General features: G+C 31.2%; 3 protein-coding genes across 3 annotated transcripts; 2 read left to right on the plus strand and 1 right to left on the minus strand.

Annotated features, from left to right (window-relative positions):
• Positions 1 to 222: 222 nt before the first annotated feature.
• LOC149906460 (uncharacterized) lies at positions 223 to 1,984 on the plus strand. The gene is made up of 4 exons (XM_090105008.1): positions 223 to 344; positions 934 to 1,064; positions 1,538 to 1,667; positions 1,789 to 1,984. Exons 1-4 carry the CDS (start codon positions 287 to 289, stop codon positions 1,881 to 1,883), a joined length of 414 nt encoding a protein of 137 aa, XP_089961134.1. The 5' UTR covers positions 223 to 286; the 3' UTR covers positions 1,884 to 1,984.
• Positions 1,985 to 3,090: 1,106 nt separating this feature from the next.
• On the plus strand, positions 3,091 to 8,840 carry INPP5E (Inositol-3-phosphate synthase). The gene is made up of 10 exons (XM_090104482.1): positions 3,091 to 3,830; positions 3,902 to 4,018; positions 4,578 to 4,706; positions 4,951 to 5,108; positions 5,370 to 5,642; positions 5,843 to 5,943; positions 6,304 to 6,429; positions 6,688 to 6,805; positions 7,452 to 7,590; positions 8,197 to 8,840. The coding sequence occupies exons 1-10, from the start codon at positions 3,175 to 3,177 to the stop codon at positions 8,309 to 8,311; spliced, it is 1,932 nt and encodes a 643-aa protein (XP_089960608.1). The 5' UTR covers positions 3,091 to 3,174; the 3' UTR covers positions 8,312 to 8,840.
• Positions 8,841 to 13,754: 4,914 nt separating this feature from the next.
• On the minus strand, positions 13,755 to 17,048 carry LOC149906462 (uncharacterized). Its single transcript, XM_090104638.1, has 9 exons — positions 16,839 to 17,048; positions 16,448 to 16,570; positions 16,024 to 16,131; positions 15,639 to 15,793; positions 15,361 to 15,522; positions 15,078 to 15,184; positions 14,595 to 14,706; positions 14,355 to 14,485; positions 13,755 to 13,933 (listed from the first exon to the last, which is right to left on the minus strand). The coding sequence occupies exons 1-9, from the start codon at positions 17,001 to 17,003 to the stop codon at positions 13,767 to 13,769; spliced, it is 1,230 nt and encodes a 409-aa protein (XP_089960764.1). The 5' UTR covers positions 17,004 to 17,048; the 3' UTR covers positions 13,755 to 13,766.
• Positions 17,049 to 17,280: the final 232 nt, after the last annotated feature.

The raw sequence follows: 17,280 nt of genomic DNA on the forward strand, positions 1-17,280 counted from the left end.
GGTACTCAGCGTATGCAAAACTATAACCTCCATTGAGCTTAGAATACCGAAGGTGGGCAGGGACATATACCTACCTACTAGACATTTGCTATAATTAATAAATAATTTCCGACAAATCTTATCTATTTCGAGTCCGATATGGATCAATATCGTGATTTCTGGATTGCTAATGTATAAAGCATTAAATGCCAACTATCGCGCCGATAAGATAATATGAATTCTATACGCATTCAACTGCAAAGACAATAACAATTGGTCATGTTGCTTTTATAATAAAGATACAAAAATGAAGGAAACATTAGTTATTCTGGTGTTATTAAATATTTTGTTTCAACAAACGAATGGTAAGTGATAACCGACTTTATTCGTTTTCCTTTACGTAGGTACAACTGGGGCATCCCTGATTAAATTCATAACACTGTTCTATATTCGTTAATATCCAATGTGACGTTATTTCTTGAAATACTGTGGTACCTAGTCAGAAACGTAGGTACACAGTAAAAAAATGTAAACTCGGTAGGTATGATAATTAGGTATCGTAGTAAGTTTCTAAATTATATAAATACCATTCAGTTTCGACAACCCAAGATATTAATTACTTTTAAGTTTTGACTGGCATTTTACAATAAATTAAAAGTAAATGAAAATGTATAGGATATTTTCATAATTGATTCAATCCTACTACATAACATGCAATATAAATGCGACAGTTTGTGAGTTTTTATGTTTGTTACACATTTACGAAAAAACTGCTCGATGGATATGGATGAAACTTAACAGTAGGTAATATAGGTTGTACATGTATAAGAATAACACATAATATATTATTATTAGTCTGTGACATAATCTATAGAAATATGTACTGGATTTGCCCCGCCGCGGCCGTTGAACGCCTCGCTTTACAGCTAGAGTGCTTACCAAATATTTTTTCAGGACAATTACTTTGTTATGTATGTGGATTTTCTTCAGTCGACTCGGACAGATCATGTCTTACAATAACAAACGACACGCAGACTGTTAACTGTTCATATAAATATTGTACAATTATGAGACAGGAATTTCTGGTGAGTAACAACTAACACTTTAGATTCGGTAGTCGGTACTTAGATATATTATAAGTCTAGATAATATAATGTAGGTACAACGAATTATACCTAAATGTGTGATAATATTATTTTATTTTTACTTAAGTATATAATAATATGTGTAAATTTCTCTTCTCTGTTTTATTGGAAATAACGCTGTTATTTTTACTCAACTTTATAAAAAAGGAGTTTCTCTTACCTTATTCAATTGGAGTGTTCATCGATTTTTCCGACATTAAAATATATAATATTGTAGGCCAATATTCTAAATTGTCTTTCTACGATTAGAGTTGTGTACAACGTACGAGTACCTACCTACCTACGTTTTTTATGAAATGGGACCTAACAATCGAGTTTCTAATCTATTTTTAAATTATAATTTTTAAAAAGTAAAGTTCTTATTATTTTGTACTGACTGGTCGGTAAAATATTATTACATGTGTAAATTACAGGATCCCAGAGGAGTCGTAGCAAGTTTTACGCGAAGTTGTTTACAATCACCGGACTTTTTGAATCATGAAATTACGGATTCTACTTTTCGAACCTTTTATCGAGCGTGTACATCAGATTTATGCAACATAGGTAGGTTACATTAAATTAAATCAATTTAATTAACTAGGTTCCTATTTTTCTTTCATAAATTAGTACCTAAGTACATAGTTATAGCAATTTTTTTAATAATAATTTTAAATTTTTTCTTCAGGTGATGGAATAGAATCTGTGACTGGCAGTAATTTATATCCAAGACGCCCAAGTAACGTCACCAATTTATTGGTACCTGGAACAGGCAACCTTTAGACGATATAATATATATATACCTACCTAAATTGTTGTGCGAGAAGTTTAATTTTACTCAAAATAGTCCAGTTATAATTTCAATAAATTCTTTAAAAAATTAAGTTATTTTAATTAAAAAGTATGTCGAAATAACCTATATTGAAAAACTCAACGATTATAGCGATTTTTATATCAGTTATCTAAAGCATAGGTTATAGATATTATTATTTGTAAGCAATAGAAAGCTTATAAGGGAAATCATTACCACTCCATATAATTAGACATTATACCGGTCAGAATTTAGATGGTTTCTTAATTCATTTGCTAATGAATGAATCAAATGAATGAAAAATTCTTTATTGTACACCAGATATGAAACATTTTATAAACTTTACAATAAATAAGCGGCCTTATCGCTGGCAGCGATCTCCACCAAGCAACCCAAAAAAGACGAGGAAAATAGTTAAATTAATCATGGTGGTGCATAATAAATAAAAGTGCATGCTAATTTGTAAATGATGAAGATAAAAACTTAAATAAGTAATTATGTTTACCTACTTGTTAGAAAATAATGGAAAGAATTTAAAGTCTGGATAAGACCGCCACTTGTACCTACATAATATTTTTTCTATTAATTAAAGAATCTGGGTAAACTACGCGCCGGGAGATCCTTACATTTACTTTAATTGGTGGGCCTAATATAGTGTAAAAACGCCTGGTATTAATTGCAAAAATCAGAAGAACAAGCTGTTAATTAAATAGTGAACCCATTGAACCTAATTACATTATATTTTTATTGTAAGAAGACGAAGGTTTCGATAATATGTAATTTCATATATTAATATGCTAATTAATATCTACAATCTTAGTGTACTTTATTGTAAGAAATAGCTAGGTACCATAATTATTTCGCTATTTATTCATAAACCTGGTAACTGTGTTTTGAATCATAGTTCTGCAGTGTGGTTGTTCGTGGGTTGTTCAGTGTATGGAAATTATTGAACCTATGACAACCTTATCTATGGTTGCCATGGTGATTGATTCAATTATTTTGTAAACTATATGTGTGTTTATCGTTTTGTTTGGTTAAATTACCTACATAATTAAATAGTATTTTTGAATAACTACAATTTTTTTTTATTATTATTCTTTCGCACATTTTTGAACGTTTGTATAAATCATTAACGACTGAAATGACGTTTTTCCATTCGTGAAATGTCATTTAGAATAAACTTTTAGGTTATGTTTTCTATATTTAGTAAAAATGTAATTAGTAACATAAATTTATTGTCTTAGTGGTTTAAAACCAAAAATGACAACTTCACCTACCAAAGCAAAACAAAAACTCTCGTTGCGAAAACGATTGTTTGTTAAAAAGTCACCAAAAGTTGGCTGCTATGTAGACACCGATTCTAACGATGAATTCAACCAACCAACCTCACGTCCGATGTCCCCAGCAGATCCATTCATAGCACAAAGTGCCCATAATGCTGATTCCAGCATGGAAAATAGCCGAAGCTGCAAGAACTCTGGATATGATTCTACCTCTAGTGACGTCCATCCAACTGTATTAGATCATCACAACGACGACGAAAAGAATTCGAAGTGCTGCAAAACATTTTTCAGGCGTTCACGCCCTAAGAGTTTGGTGGAGGGTCATTCTTTAAAGGACGAATCACATTCTCGACCAGAGAGTCCTAACAATGATTCCAATAATAGTTTAAGTGGTAATAGTTTATCGTGTACAAAAAGTGAGGAAATACCGAAAGCGACAGTTTCTTTCCCGAAAGGTGATGATCCTAAGAAAAGTTTTGAGCATTCAGGTTCCTTTGAAGGCATAAAACCAAAGAGTAAGTTGTTTGTGAAAAGGTTATCGGCAGATCATTTAATTTCAAGTGACACAAAACCGCTGTACCATTCATCATCACCTGAAAGCGATAGAAGTAATTCATTGGACCGTAAACGGAGGTATGTTTATGTTGCTTAGTGCTGTCTGCATATTTGTTTACAAAAAAATATATGTTATTGTATTTGTTCAGAGCCAAGTCAACTATAACAAGGTCGTCACATGCTGGAAGCACAGATAGCTTGGCTCGTCACTCATTGCTTGCTGCACAAGTGCTGCGTCTCATACCCACTCAAGAGGCAAGGCAAAGGTTGGGCCATTATTTATGTTCATTAATGGTTATTGGTGCTTGTTTTCATTATGAAGTGTAAAAAAATTGTTTCTAATTGGAAGTTATGAAAAAATAAATTTAACCAGGCAACATTGAATGTTTGTCATGACTAACTAAAAAAAAAATGTATTGTGGTTTTATGAAACCACAGTAAAAGTGAAACTGTTCACTGCTTTGTGTAGCGGATGTCGCGTGACGGTCGGCTGCCGAGTAGGTATACCTACTCGGCAGCCGCGATACACGCGACATGCGCTACACAGACCAAAAAGTTTGAGACGATGTAATAAAAGTTTCACTTTAAAAGCTTTTGTATGTTGATATGTATATCAAAATGCAAAGTGAATTCTATGGAAGTGTTTCATGTATGTTGTAGTTTAATTTTTTTTCATAAAGTATGTTATTAAAAATAAAATGGTACAATATTGGTGTTAGCAACTAATTCTTTATAGCTATGCCAATCAAGATTAGCTATAAGCTTATAAGCTCGTAAGTATTAAAAGATTTATGTGATAGATCACACTTATCTACTTTTTTACAGAAATTATTTGTATGGAAGATTAGCGTCTAATTCTTTACTTGGCACAGCAGAGTTAGAACATGTATTCCCAGACAGGGAAGTTAAAATATTTGTGGGTACTTGGAATATGAATGGACAATCTCCACCTAGGTGAGTAGAAAATTATTAAAAAATGTGTTAAAATGCTATCTGCGAAAAATTAAAAATCAAAGTATCTTTAAAACAATAGAAATATTTTGTTATTTACAAATAGCAACAGCTCTCTACTAATTTCTTTTAAATTGTTAATGTAATAAGGGTACTGGTAAATGTTTTAAATTTATTTTAATATGTTATTTATAATATTAAGATATATTAGTAGTGTTTCCAAAAATCCTTTTTAATTATTTTTTAGAGAATTAGCCGATTTCATATTCCCAGAGGAAGTGAAGCATGTTCCAGACATATTTGCTATCGGCACACAAGAGTCATATTCAGAAAGAACTGAGTGGGAGATAACTGTGCAAGAAGTATTGGGTCCATCACATTTATTACTGCATTCTTACTACTTAGGTTAGTCATATTTAATTTCTCTTGAGTGTCTTCTTGAAACAAAAATAAATATTGATTGGTATTAATCATGGAAGCTTCTATGTATTGCTCTGTTGTTGTTGTTAATTAGCTCAACACTATAATTTTAACTGATGAATACCATTCTTAAAATGTCATTAAAGTCCCTGCAGCTCATACTGGGCTTAAGATATTACTGTTTTTCTTGAAAATAAATTTGAAAAAAATAAAGTTACTTAATATATATTTTTTATTTAATTTCAGGCACACTTCACTTAACAGTATTCATAAGGAGGGACCTCATATGGTTCTGTTCTCTACCAGAAGATGCTAGTCTGTCTGTCCGTCCAGGAACCGCTTTCCGAACGAAAGGGGCTGTGGCTATATCCTTTGCACTATTTGGTTCAACATTTCTTTTTGTTACCGCACATTTGACAGCCCATCAAGAGAAAGTTAAGGAGAGACTGTCGGATATCAAGAGAATAATCCGATCGATAGATTTACCAAAGAACTTGCCGTGTAGACATAGGAGTAAAGGTATGATGTTTTATTTATATCGTAGTATTCAGATTCTTATTAGAAATATTCCTCATAGTACTAGGCTTTATAATTTCTTCAGTTTTTGATAAAAATTAGTGAAGTAAAAGGAAATATGAGTCATAATTGAGTTAAGTAAATTCAGTCTTATAAAATGTTGGGTTCTTCTTTATTTTATGGTATGTCTATTCTATTTACAGATGTAACAAATAATTTTGACTATGTGTTTTGGTGTGGTGACTTAAACTTCAGACTTGGTGAACCCAGAGCTGCAGTATTGCGGTGGATAGAACAAACCCAGGTAAATATCATTATTTGGTTATTTTAAATACTTGAGCACCTTGTTCTATTATTTGAATATACAAACCAATATTATGATTATCATCTTTTCATGCAGTATGTAATTATGCTTAAGAAATCTTAATATATATAAATCTCGTGTCACAATGTTTGTCCTCAATGGGCTCCTAAACCACTTAACCGATTATAATAAAATTCGCACACCATGTGCAGTTCGATCCAACTTGAGAGATAGGATAGTTTAAACTACATGTTGTACCACGGGCGAAGCCGGTGCGGACCGCTAATAATATTATATAAATGGATATTTTTTACCTTTTTTTACAAAAATATGTTATTTATTGTATTGTATTGCTTGCAGTTCCCCCTCCCCCCACATTTACCGCACGGGCTCTTGCACGCGGACCAATTGACAGCTGTGCTCGAAGATGGTGCCGCGTTTAGGGATTTTAGAGAAGCCCCCATCAGATTTCCACCTACGTATAAGGTATTTTAAAAGCTTAAACAATTTGTTTATTTTAGGAATGGTTACAATAACAGTTTATTAATTTATTTTTTGTTAGCTAGAGCTCTAAGGGAAAAAAACTTATTGTTCTATAAGCTACACTTGAGCTAAATTTTGCCAAAGTAAGGAATTAAAATATAAAACATATTAGATACAACATTAACTGCACTCATATTTTTTACAACATTAATTATTGTTGTTATAAACAAAGATCATTAATACCGAGTGTGTAATTTTCAGTACGACCCAGGCAGTCAAAAGTTCGACACGTCGAGTAAACAACGCGTGCCGGCGTACACAGATCGGATACTGTTCAAAGCGAAATGTATGACAACTAATACTTCTGCGCCGTTTGCAGGTAAATTGATAATAATTTCATTATAAGTTGCTTCCATTCAAAATGGGGGAAAAATATTATATTTATGGTATTCAGAAATGTAGCTTACTATTAGTGAAAGAATGTTCGAAATCAAGTCTAAATAAATTAAACAAGAACTTGTGCACTGCTTATAAGTTTTTTGCAGACTACATGATAATTTGCAAATTGTTATATTGTTTGCATAATGTTTATCGTTAATTATGATCAAACGCAAACTACATCAAATTACGTATAATTATAATTAAATGTATTAGCCATATTATGCTTGATTTGTACCATAACAGTAGCAATTAGTATAGCCACTCATTAAAATAACGTTATAATATATAATATTATATCAACAATTTAACGACTATGTATAAATAACATCTGGTAACAAATTAATAGATGCACAGATAATAAATTTCTTCGCAAGTAATTAAATCTATATCTTCCGATAGAGAAGATATGATTCAGAGTTCAACTTTGCTCCTTTTTCTATTAAGACTTATTTTGATGAAAGTTGGTACAAAGACTGTAAGACCTAAGAGGATTGTTTTTATTCTGATAATCTCATGAGAACTGGAAATGCATTTTCCTTAGTTAATGTGTTATAGAGAGTATTTAAAATAATTATTTTACCTAGGTCTTCGTCGCGTAAGCACTGTTCCAGTGACATCCGGGTTAAAGTGCCTAGCGTATAACTCAGTACAGTCAATATGTACGAGCGACCATAAGCCGGTGTGGGGATTGTTTTCAGCAGCACTGCGGCCTGGTACTGATGTGTATGTATTATTCAACTAAATTTATATTTTATAGATATGATTAATACAGGCATATTTGATGTGATATAAAAATTCCCTGGTTATGTTTTACTTTTGAAAAGAATCTTAACATTTGTTGGTGAAGAATTATAACAATTTTATATAGAGGAGTGGGGAATGCTAGTATTTTTCACAAATAATGCATTAAAAGACATGAAATAGATAAAAAATTACATTTCACACTACAACGCATTTGACACAGACACGCACATTCTCTTATGTTTATGGTTATGGTCGAATTTTGAACAACACCACCACCACTGACCACTTTTACACATCATTCATATTAAATAAATATTATAGGACATTATTACACAAATCGACCTAGTCCCACAGTAAGCTCAATTAAGGCTTGTATTGTGGGTACTAGGCGACGATAAATATAATATTTAATAAATACATACCTATATAGATAACACCCAGATCCAAGAACAAATAATTGAGTTCATCACACAAATATTTGCCCTGACCGGGGATCGAACCCGGGACCGTCGGCTCAGTAGGCAGTTACTTTACCACTGCGCCAACCGCGTCGTCTAATATTGATAGATTAATTTTATATTACAGGGTACCATTAGCAGCTGGTCTGTTCAACCGCGAAGTATACCTTGAAGGTATAAAACGACGTAGAGCTCTCCTAGACCATGCGCCAGGAACCTCTGCTGTGTGCAATATACAATAAATATATTTACCACTTATCGGAAATAGCTTGGAAAAACAAATTTAAATTATTTCAAAATTCCATGGAAGTTTTACATTTGTAATTCATCCTTTTTTATAATATTTCTAAAAGTTAGTTTTCCTCAATTATGTATCGCCCAAATTACTTACCTTAATTGGCATTTGCATTGGTATGTTTGCAATACATTGTTATTGTATGTATAACAATACCAAAATTATGTTTAATTACTTCGTTCGGATAATAAAGGTAAGACAAAAAAAAATGCCATTCGCACATTTATACACTATTGACATATACTACATCGAGACGAAAATATATTTATGTAAGTATGGTGAGTAAATTTATATTAAATTGACTTATTTCAAGCCAAATAAGGTATGTTGGTTAAAATAATTCAGACCACATAGTCACATTTGTGTGTTCTTAATTCCCATGTTATATCCAGTTAGCTATTCTATTCAGCTTTAATTACTATATTATACAATAGATTAATTCTACTATTTATATTTACTTCATACATGTAATCTACAAAATAATCAATTTTGTATGTGAATTGAATTTGAAATATTGACTGTCTAAACGCATAAAAAAGTGAAATTGTTTACGGTTTTATGTTTAACTTATTATTTTGTTGAAAAAAAGAACGAAGATTTATTCAAGGGATAATTTTCATGTTACCTGTATGTTTTTAATTTAATTTTAGTTGTGGATTGAAAATTCATCATTAATAGTATAGTACCAAAGTATTTGTTTACTAAAAGACATGTCTAGTCAAATGTGAATAAAAAGTATTCCATGTTCAATGTGCTTATAACAATAGTCATTAGGTTAATTAGTTTTAGTCATTATACCTAATGTATTCCATTAATATATTATTAGATTATGTTTTGTCCCAATTATTTTTATTAATTATTACTTGAACTAAGCTACATTTGTAGTTCGTTCAGAGAGCTTATTTGCTTATAGTTAATGTTATTGTTTATTTGTTGTTTTTTGCACTGTGTATGTATTGAGCGCACTTAAGTGTACAATATGTTACTGTGGAATCTAACTAAGAATAGGAATGTCCGGACATTTTTGTGTCAAAAGTCATTTGAAAGTACGATTATATTTTATATTTTTAAAAGATATATTTCTGCCAATAACAGTGTGTTATTTTACCTGACTAAATAAAATTCCTTTTCTTAGTTGGATGTACTTGTATTACACCTGGTATTATTTGGTTGTGATATAATATGTTATTACTTTCATAAATGTAATACTATGATTGAAAACTAATTTAGTCTTGGTTAGTTATAACTTCAGATATTTTTTTTATCCTAATATGGAGTTTATTTCGGTCATTCATAATATTGTGTACGATATTTTGGATTTTTAAAATGCATCAAACTATTTCGTTACTAATAATTTAAAAGATTTTTAGTTTGAATTTTTGTGTTACGCGAAATATTTTCACATATTTCTCAGTATACGTTTCATGATATTGTAAGAAATATTGTTTATTTTTAAGTGGCAGTTAAGATATGGCATATCAATTTCAGTTCATAACTAGTGAAATATTTTTGTGTTCAATGTATTATTTAGTACTATTGTTTTATTTATATATGTTTATTTCAAATAATAAGTAGATAAATAGTAAACTTAATTATTACTTGTGTGTTCGAGTTAACCGTATTGAGTGCCTGCGTATGCTTATGAAGCCCTAATAAGAAGAAAAAAACAGCTAAGTATATGTTTCATATTTTATATCAGACTTCAGAAAAGACAAGTAACTTGTTTGATATTAATGTGTACTAAACGCGATCTATTCTATGAATTATCAATGGATTGTTAAATTTTCGAAAATAATTACAATTTGTATAATATATCATCTTTATTATCAAGTACCATAACGCAATTTATAGCAATATGGTTGTACAATATTTAACTAGTCAACGATAGCTATATACTTTTATGCTTAAGGCATATACAATTGAATAAAGATGATGAAGAATAAAATATAAGTACCAGTATTAAATTAAGTATTGTAAGTTTCATGTTATAGTTGTAACGCCTAGTTCAGTATTACTTTACCGACGGAATATTGTTATATTATAATATCGTATGACAAGTCTACACGCATAGACTTCGGCCAGCCGTCTCAAGAGATGTTCTAAACATTTTCATACATAAGTGCTGTGATTTACATTCGTCTAGTCGGTGTTTGTGATTCTTCTAAATCTATATGAACGTTTTAGTCATCATAAGACATGGTTTATATCACGATAATATGGAAAATTTGTCCCCTTTCAAGAAATAAATTTAAACTTTCTAGTAAATTTACTTTAAAAAATTGTATCGCTTGTCATTATAATAAAATAATTAACCAACAATATTGTTAGAACTCAGTAGTTATGTGTGGTATATAGTAAAAAAGAAGTAACTACACTTTTCAGTGTATGAGCTATGAGCTATCGACAACCAAATACGCACAAAATCTAAACCTATGCGCCTTAGTACATTTTTGTGTTCTAATAATATTATATACAACTTATGTATGTTATAGATTAGATATATAAGAGAAATATATATAGCAGTCATTAAAATCTGGATACTAAAATCCACGAATTCCAACGATATTTTTTATATATAATACGCCGGCCACACACTCGACGAGTGGTATGGGAAGTAATGAGGAAAGTAGGCAGAGACATAGTGTGGCCACGTTACTCGTCATGCCACTCGTCGTGCTCATCGTCCTGCTCACTGCTCTCTATTTTGTCGGTTTTTGCGCGCGAGTCAAAGGACCGGCAATACGAGTGCGAGTGACTGGCCACATAATCGCACGATCGCAGTCCGCATCGAGCGCTCGCGCAAGACGTATGCAAAATTAGAAATTATGTCGTCGCCAAGCATGGAATGGTCAAATGAAAAAGTGTGAAAGCGTCGTCCTCAAACATGTTTTTTAACATGTTTGAGGACGACGATGTAGGTATATTTATTGTTACTACCTACATTAATATAATTAGCTATATTAATAATGCATAGCGCGCACGCTGCCACCGTTTCAACGTCCATTGTCTCACCAAGGCAAATGACAAGTGAGGAGCGCCGCGATTAATCGCGCAAGTAGAGCAGTGTGTGGCCAGAGACGGCAATGTCGCGGCGAATAACGGCAGCGCGATGAGCATAGTGTGGCAGGAGCATAACATTGTTATTGCGTTTTGATTCTACAGAATTTAATTTTCAATTAAAATCTGAGGTTTGAACTTTTCATGATGTCTAAAAAGGTAAAAATTTACTGTTAAACAGTTTATCTAACATTAAATGTAGATCGAAAACATTCTAGTCTGATTCATTCCAAAAACAGTAATATTAGTTAATTCTATTGGAGTGGGACCTTTATTGCTACGTATTTATATAGTGAAATATTATAAGTGGATTAGTTACAGTCCAATTTAGTCAAACTAGATACAGATCCAAATTCTGGAAACTTTTATGGAGTTTTATACTCCAATAAAATCTTTATAACTAATATTTAATATTAATGGAATTGAAGCTTTGAATTGAAATTTGAAGATAATGCGATATTATGTACTTTCTTAATTTTTTTTTTGTCGTCAATATAGATATTTAAGTAATAATAATACATTCTTGAAATTTCAAAAATATTCCCGTAAGTATAGATTTGTAATTGGAACATTAGTAGCAATTATTTGAGATTGTAAAACAAATAGAGGGAAATACAACAGTAAATTGTACACGTAAGAACCTAGTCATTCTTGTTGCCAACTATTTGTGTCAATTACTATTTTCAATATTCTGATAGGACTAGACTCTACATAATAGTTTGTTTATGTGTTACTAGAAAACACCCTTCAATAGAATTGAAGTCATCTAATTTAAATTCTTTTATACTACGTATTTTGTATTCCAAAAAATGTATTAGGCCAAAGAATAATGGATTCATTTGGAGTACGTATAAATAAAGAGAAGAAGAGAGCTATAGTTGTGTTCAGTAGAATAATATAGTACGTCCAGTTCATTACTTAAATTTTCGACCTTATTTAAGTACTCATTGGCCATTTCTTATAGTATAAATTTCTAGTTTTTCATGTCCCATCAAAAAGTAGATTTGTTTCGATATAAATATCTAAATGTTTAATTGTCTTCCATTACTTTTTTATGTCATGATATTCTTTAAGACAGCTTCATAGTATTTGTAAATCAGAACTATAAGGACAAAAAGCAACTCGTCTCATTGAAAAAATTACAAAGCATTTACCGTTTCTTGATTTCAGTTATATTAATTAGAGCAATGTTTTACTAAATATTTTAAAAGTTGCTACGTAACACTTATTGTACTGAAAATGTAATTTCATTCTAGAAAAAGATCTTTCTAGCAAGTCTATAAATCATACAATGTATACAAATATTTCCATATCATTTGATGCACTTGGTATCTATAGTTTAATATGTAGGTAGTCTGAGATAATCCCTGTATATCACTATGTTAATCAGCATGAATATTGTAGCTTTTTGCTCATTTTAATAATCGTTTTGTCGTTTAGCAAGCCTTAAACTAATTGCTATTTGTCTAAATATATTCCACATTCTGTTGTGTCTAACAAATGTTGTATTTTATATTTTAAATATTATATTCTAGCACCTATAATCTATATGTTAGTGTTAATCTATACTGCGTATGATAATGTATGTAGTAGTAAAATTAAATTGAGCATCTGTACAAAGAATTAAATAGCATACTATTGTAAATTTCATTTTTAATAGAAGAAAGAAATATATTTTTAAATATATTGTAATAACGGCATATTTTAATAAGTCATGTTGTGCGCAATACTAGTCTTGTTTCAAAATATTGTTTCAACATGAAATGTTACGCTGAAATAAACATTTGATGCTAACATGTTGTTGTTTTTTTTTTCCTTTTGACTCCTTATTTTTTAAGTAGGTACCATAGAGATCTAGAGAGATGCCAATCGCTTGCGCTGAGTACGAAACCGTGTCTCATAAAAAATTTACGCACACAACTGCAGTAAACAAAATCAAAACAATACTTCGCGTTGTACACACAAAAATATGAGAGCGACTATTCGTTCGCACACTAGATTGTAAGTGACGTACGTATACAGCACCACTACAGCTTGTTCTTTTTTTGGGCATATTGCTGCGCCACCGGCCCCGCCCCCTAACCATATCTCCCTTTATAGTTTCTGTGATCTGTGTACCCTCATATTTTAACAGCAAAGCTATCTTTATAAAAAAAATTATAGACACACTTCCATAGAGCAACACAAATATAGGAGTTAGAAGGAATCGGGGTATTCGCCTGCCACCTCCCCTTTCTCATAAATACTTTAATAATAATTTAAGTATGTAGTTATCCGATTTCTCTTAAGAACATACAGTTTCAATCAGAAATAATAGCAATAAAATACAATAATGTTTGATAATGTTATATTGGTACCTCATTGTTATATTGCCATTCTACGCAAGCTTGACCCTTCATACCATTAACTTCAATGTCACACCACTTTTCGTAGAACTTTGCTTCTTTCTCTTTTCCAATGAAAAATGTGACTTCGTCCTTAGCTTGTACTTTCACTATGTATAATTCTCCACCTTACAAAAAAATATAGATATTATCACCTATGTACTATGAAAATTTGGTTAACTTTGTATTACATACACAATAATCTCTGTTTATACACTCCTCTGAAACGGCTTGGCCGATTTTTATCAAATTCTTAGCTGCCCCGGATAACGTTCTGTCTTGTACTCATCACATAGAGGGATAACAATTTAAAAAAATTCTAACTTCATTGAAACTTGACAACAGCTTGACCAATGCTTTCTTTTAACATATTTGAAAAATAGAGCAGAATAACATCTGATGGGATGGGACAGCTAGTTAGAATATTTAAGACTTTCTGGCAGACCGACTCATACTGGTTCAGTTAATATACAATAAAAGGTACAAGGAAATTGTTTAATTTTTATATATTCAAAAACGGAATAGGTACGTTTATAAGATTGAACATACCAGCCTCAAAAATAAATCCATAATCCTTAGGTAGTTGTTGATTTTCTCCGTGTTGGTATAATTGGAAGTTTGAAGAATCGACCGATATCACTGATTGGTCCGACATTCGGCAGAAGTAGCCAACTGTGAGGCTGAAATTTTTTAAAGGAACGGTAAATAAGAGAAAGAGGTGTAATACAAAACATAGTATCGAGACTATTAATTAGGTACATAATATGATGATTTTAAAACATTACTTACTGGGATAAAATTGATGGTTGCGATATACTTCCCACGGCTATAAAGTCTCCATTGTCAAGGAATATAAAATGATAAACATAGCGATGGAAATTTCGCCACTCCCGCAATGGCCCTAAAAAGAATAAGTATTTCGTTTCATTTGATAATAAGTTAAACTTAAAACTATATTGAGACGAACCTGTTTGGTCCTTTATATTATTCTCTGCGACATCGTAACTTCTAACAATCTAAACGAATGACCTGAGTTTAGGAAAGTTTTTCTTAATCGAATATTTTGACAATTAATATATTTCTCTAAGATGTTATGTGGTAATTGATCACTTCAGATCATTAGTGTTAGTGATCAATTCTCAATAAAATTTCTGTTGAAATGTCCAATTTTTGAAATCGTAGATATTTAATTGATTTCGTCTGCAGGAACTATCTATACCACTGCCAATGCCAGATACTTTTAAATTTATAAATTTACAAAAATTATCTTACCGAAACTGCGGTCTCGTACACAAGGCATGTTCAATTCGTGTATTTTATCGTCAACTACTACTGTGCCCTTTATGTATCCTACCTGCTCGTAGTGAGTTTGGTGAAACCTGAAATATTTATTTTTTATTTTTTACTTTAAATATACTTAATATGATTAAGTATTTAATTGTTTATACAAGAAACACATAGGAGAGGTTGCAAAGCGGTTAATGCTAGGACTTATAACGTGACAGTATGCATTGGTTAGCCCTTTTTCTAGTAAAAAGGAAAGAATTTGCCTTACTTTTTAAGCAACTTAAAGTAATCAGCAGACCAGGGTTCCCGTGCCATGTCACTAGCCATGCTTTTAGGAGACATTTGGGAATCGTATTCGAACGGTGGAAAATTGGCACTCCATGTTAAATTTGCCTCTACTTTTATTTTCTTATTTGGATCATTTCGGGGCCTGCGAATCAATAGGTAAGTATATAATTTAGGTCAAAATCGGTGGTGGGTACAAAAAATCTATACCTATAACTATAACTTAAAAAAATTATTAAAATAATAAAATATAATCCTTACTTCATTTCTCCACTATACGACAGTTTCCAAGTGCGCATTGGTATAAAATTAGCAACGGATAAACCTTGGACTTCATGACTGTCATCATCTTCACTGGACTTCTTAAGATATGTATCTGGTAGGCTTGGTGTTAATAAAACTTCTTCTCTATCTATCTAGATTTAAAAGAATGCTTTGATATTAGTAAGTTGTGTATTTTTATTAATAGCAAAAATACCTTGTGTGGAAGATTCAGTAGACATAGAAACGTATATAAAACTTCATCAAAATCGGTTCATTAGTATAATTAAGTATATTGTTTTTAGACAAAAGTTTATGAATGAAATACCTACGATACCTATATATAGATACTGTAATGTAAACAACCCATGTATCCTAATGTTACCTTTAAAAACAAAAAAGCATCGCATATCCGTTGAGGTCGTCTTGCTAATCCACAAATGAGAGCTGCACCAGATTTTGACATGCCATTAAAATATGTTCCATCCACTGCCTTCATATGAAATAAAATTTAAAAAAAAGATTGATTTAAAATAACAATTTCTGTGAGCCAAATTAATAAAACAATAAATGAAATATAAATTTAACACCAATTAACTTTTTTATTCATTTTTTTTCTTTATTACATTAAAATATAGTTCTTACTATAAATTTATAAAGAATAGTTCTTACTAGCCAGTACTACTAGTTCCTAGTACTAACTAGCCCTTTAGAGTATTAAACTAGCCAGACCATTGTATATTGTACCAAGTAGGTATTAAAAATCTATAATATGAATCTTAGAATAATAATTAAACTAATCTATGTACCTTCGGGTTATCGCCAAGATTATAAAGTTTTTCGAGATTAACATCGTGGTCTTCAACATGCATTACACCATCGCTGCTTCGACCCAATTCGACGGCAAACAGTCGTTGTAAATGTACTTTCAACTGAAAAAATTACATGGGAATATCAAAGGCATGCTATATAGGTAGGTATTGAAAATAATGTTACTTATTACAAACATTAAAATTCAAGCTGAAGAGTTTGTTTGTTTGAACGCCCTAATCTCAGGTACTACTGGTGCGATTTGAAAAATTATTTCGGTGTTAGATAGCTCATTTATCAAGGAAGCTATCATCACGCTGACACAGGAGCGGAGCAATGCGGGTGAAACTGCGCGGCACAGCTAGTAATTAAAAAAAAAATATTTCTTACCTGTCTTACTTTTAAAATGGTGTACATGAATAGAAACTTCAACCAATAAGTCTTATTCTTCTGCTGGTATACACCGAAAATCGGAGGTTTATTTTTTGCATTTAAAAACCGAAAAATTAACACAAAACATACTGGTAGTAAAATAGAGGTTATTAACACAAGCATTTTACTAATTCGCACGTTAACTTATTATAAAATATTATAATGTACTGATTATACTTTTTTGTTATTTCATAATTACAACCATTGACATCTTTTATCTTATCACTGTCGTATTGAGCAACTGAACTTTTTACTCAATGATAATAACTCAATGATAACTTACTATAATTATTTAATTAAAAGCGGTTCTAAACAATGTCACTACTTTCATAATTCATTTAAATACAATATTCTTCTCTAAAAAGCATTGTCAAAATTTAAAAACCGCAAATATGTATAA

Source organism: Colias eurytheme, chromosome 8 (assembly GCF_061535395.1).
Source record: "Colias eurytheme isolate Ceu_HAF_F1 chromosome 8, ilColEury1 Martin Lab GWU primary, whole genome shotgun sequence".
Classification (NCBI taxonomy): domain Eukaryota; kingdom Metazoa; phylum Arthropoda; class Insecta; order Lepidoptera; family Pieridae; genus Colias; species Colias eurytheme.

Excerpts from the sequence above, each read along its gene's own strand:
- LOC149906460 (XM_090105008.1), top strand. The coding sequence starts at position 287 with ATGAAGGAAACATTAGTTATTCTGGTGTTATTAAATATTTTGTTTCAA. Across the intron at positions 345-933 it reads TTTGTTTCAACAAACGAATG|GACAATTACTTTGTTATGTA; the intron begins GTAAGTGATAAC and ends ATATTTTTTCAG. Across the intron at positions 1,668-1,788 it reads ATCAGATTTATGCAACATAG|GTGATGGAATAGAATCTGTG; the intron begins GTAGGTTACATT and ends TTTTTTCTTCAG.
- INPP5E (XM_090104482.1), top strand. The coding sequence starts at position 3,175 with ATGACAACTTCACCTACCAAAGCAAAACAAAAACTCTCGTTGCGAAAA. Across the intron at positions 3,831-3,901 it reads TCATTGGACCGTAAACGGAG|AGCCAAGTCAACTATAACAA; the intron begins GTATGTTTATGT and ends GTATTTGTTCAG. Across the intron at positions 5,944-6,303 it reads GGTGGATAGAACAAACCCAG|TTCCCCCTCCCCCCACATTT; the intron begins GTAAATATCATT and ends TATTGCTTGCAG.
- LOC149906462 (XM_090104638.1), bottom strand. The coding sequence starts at position 17,003 with ATGCTTGTGTTAATAACCTCTATTTTACTACCAGTATGTTTTGTGTTA. Across the intron at positions 15,185-15,360 it reads TACTTTAAGTTGCTTAAAAA|GTTTCACCAAACTCACTACG; the intron begins GTAAGGCAAATT and ends TAAATATTTCAG. Across the intron at positions 14,486-14,594 it reads CAACCATCAATTTTATCCCA|CCTCACAGTTGGCTACTTCT; the intron begins GTAAGTAATGTT and ends AAAAAATTTCAG.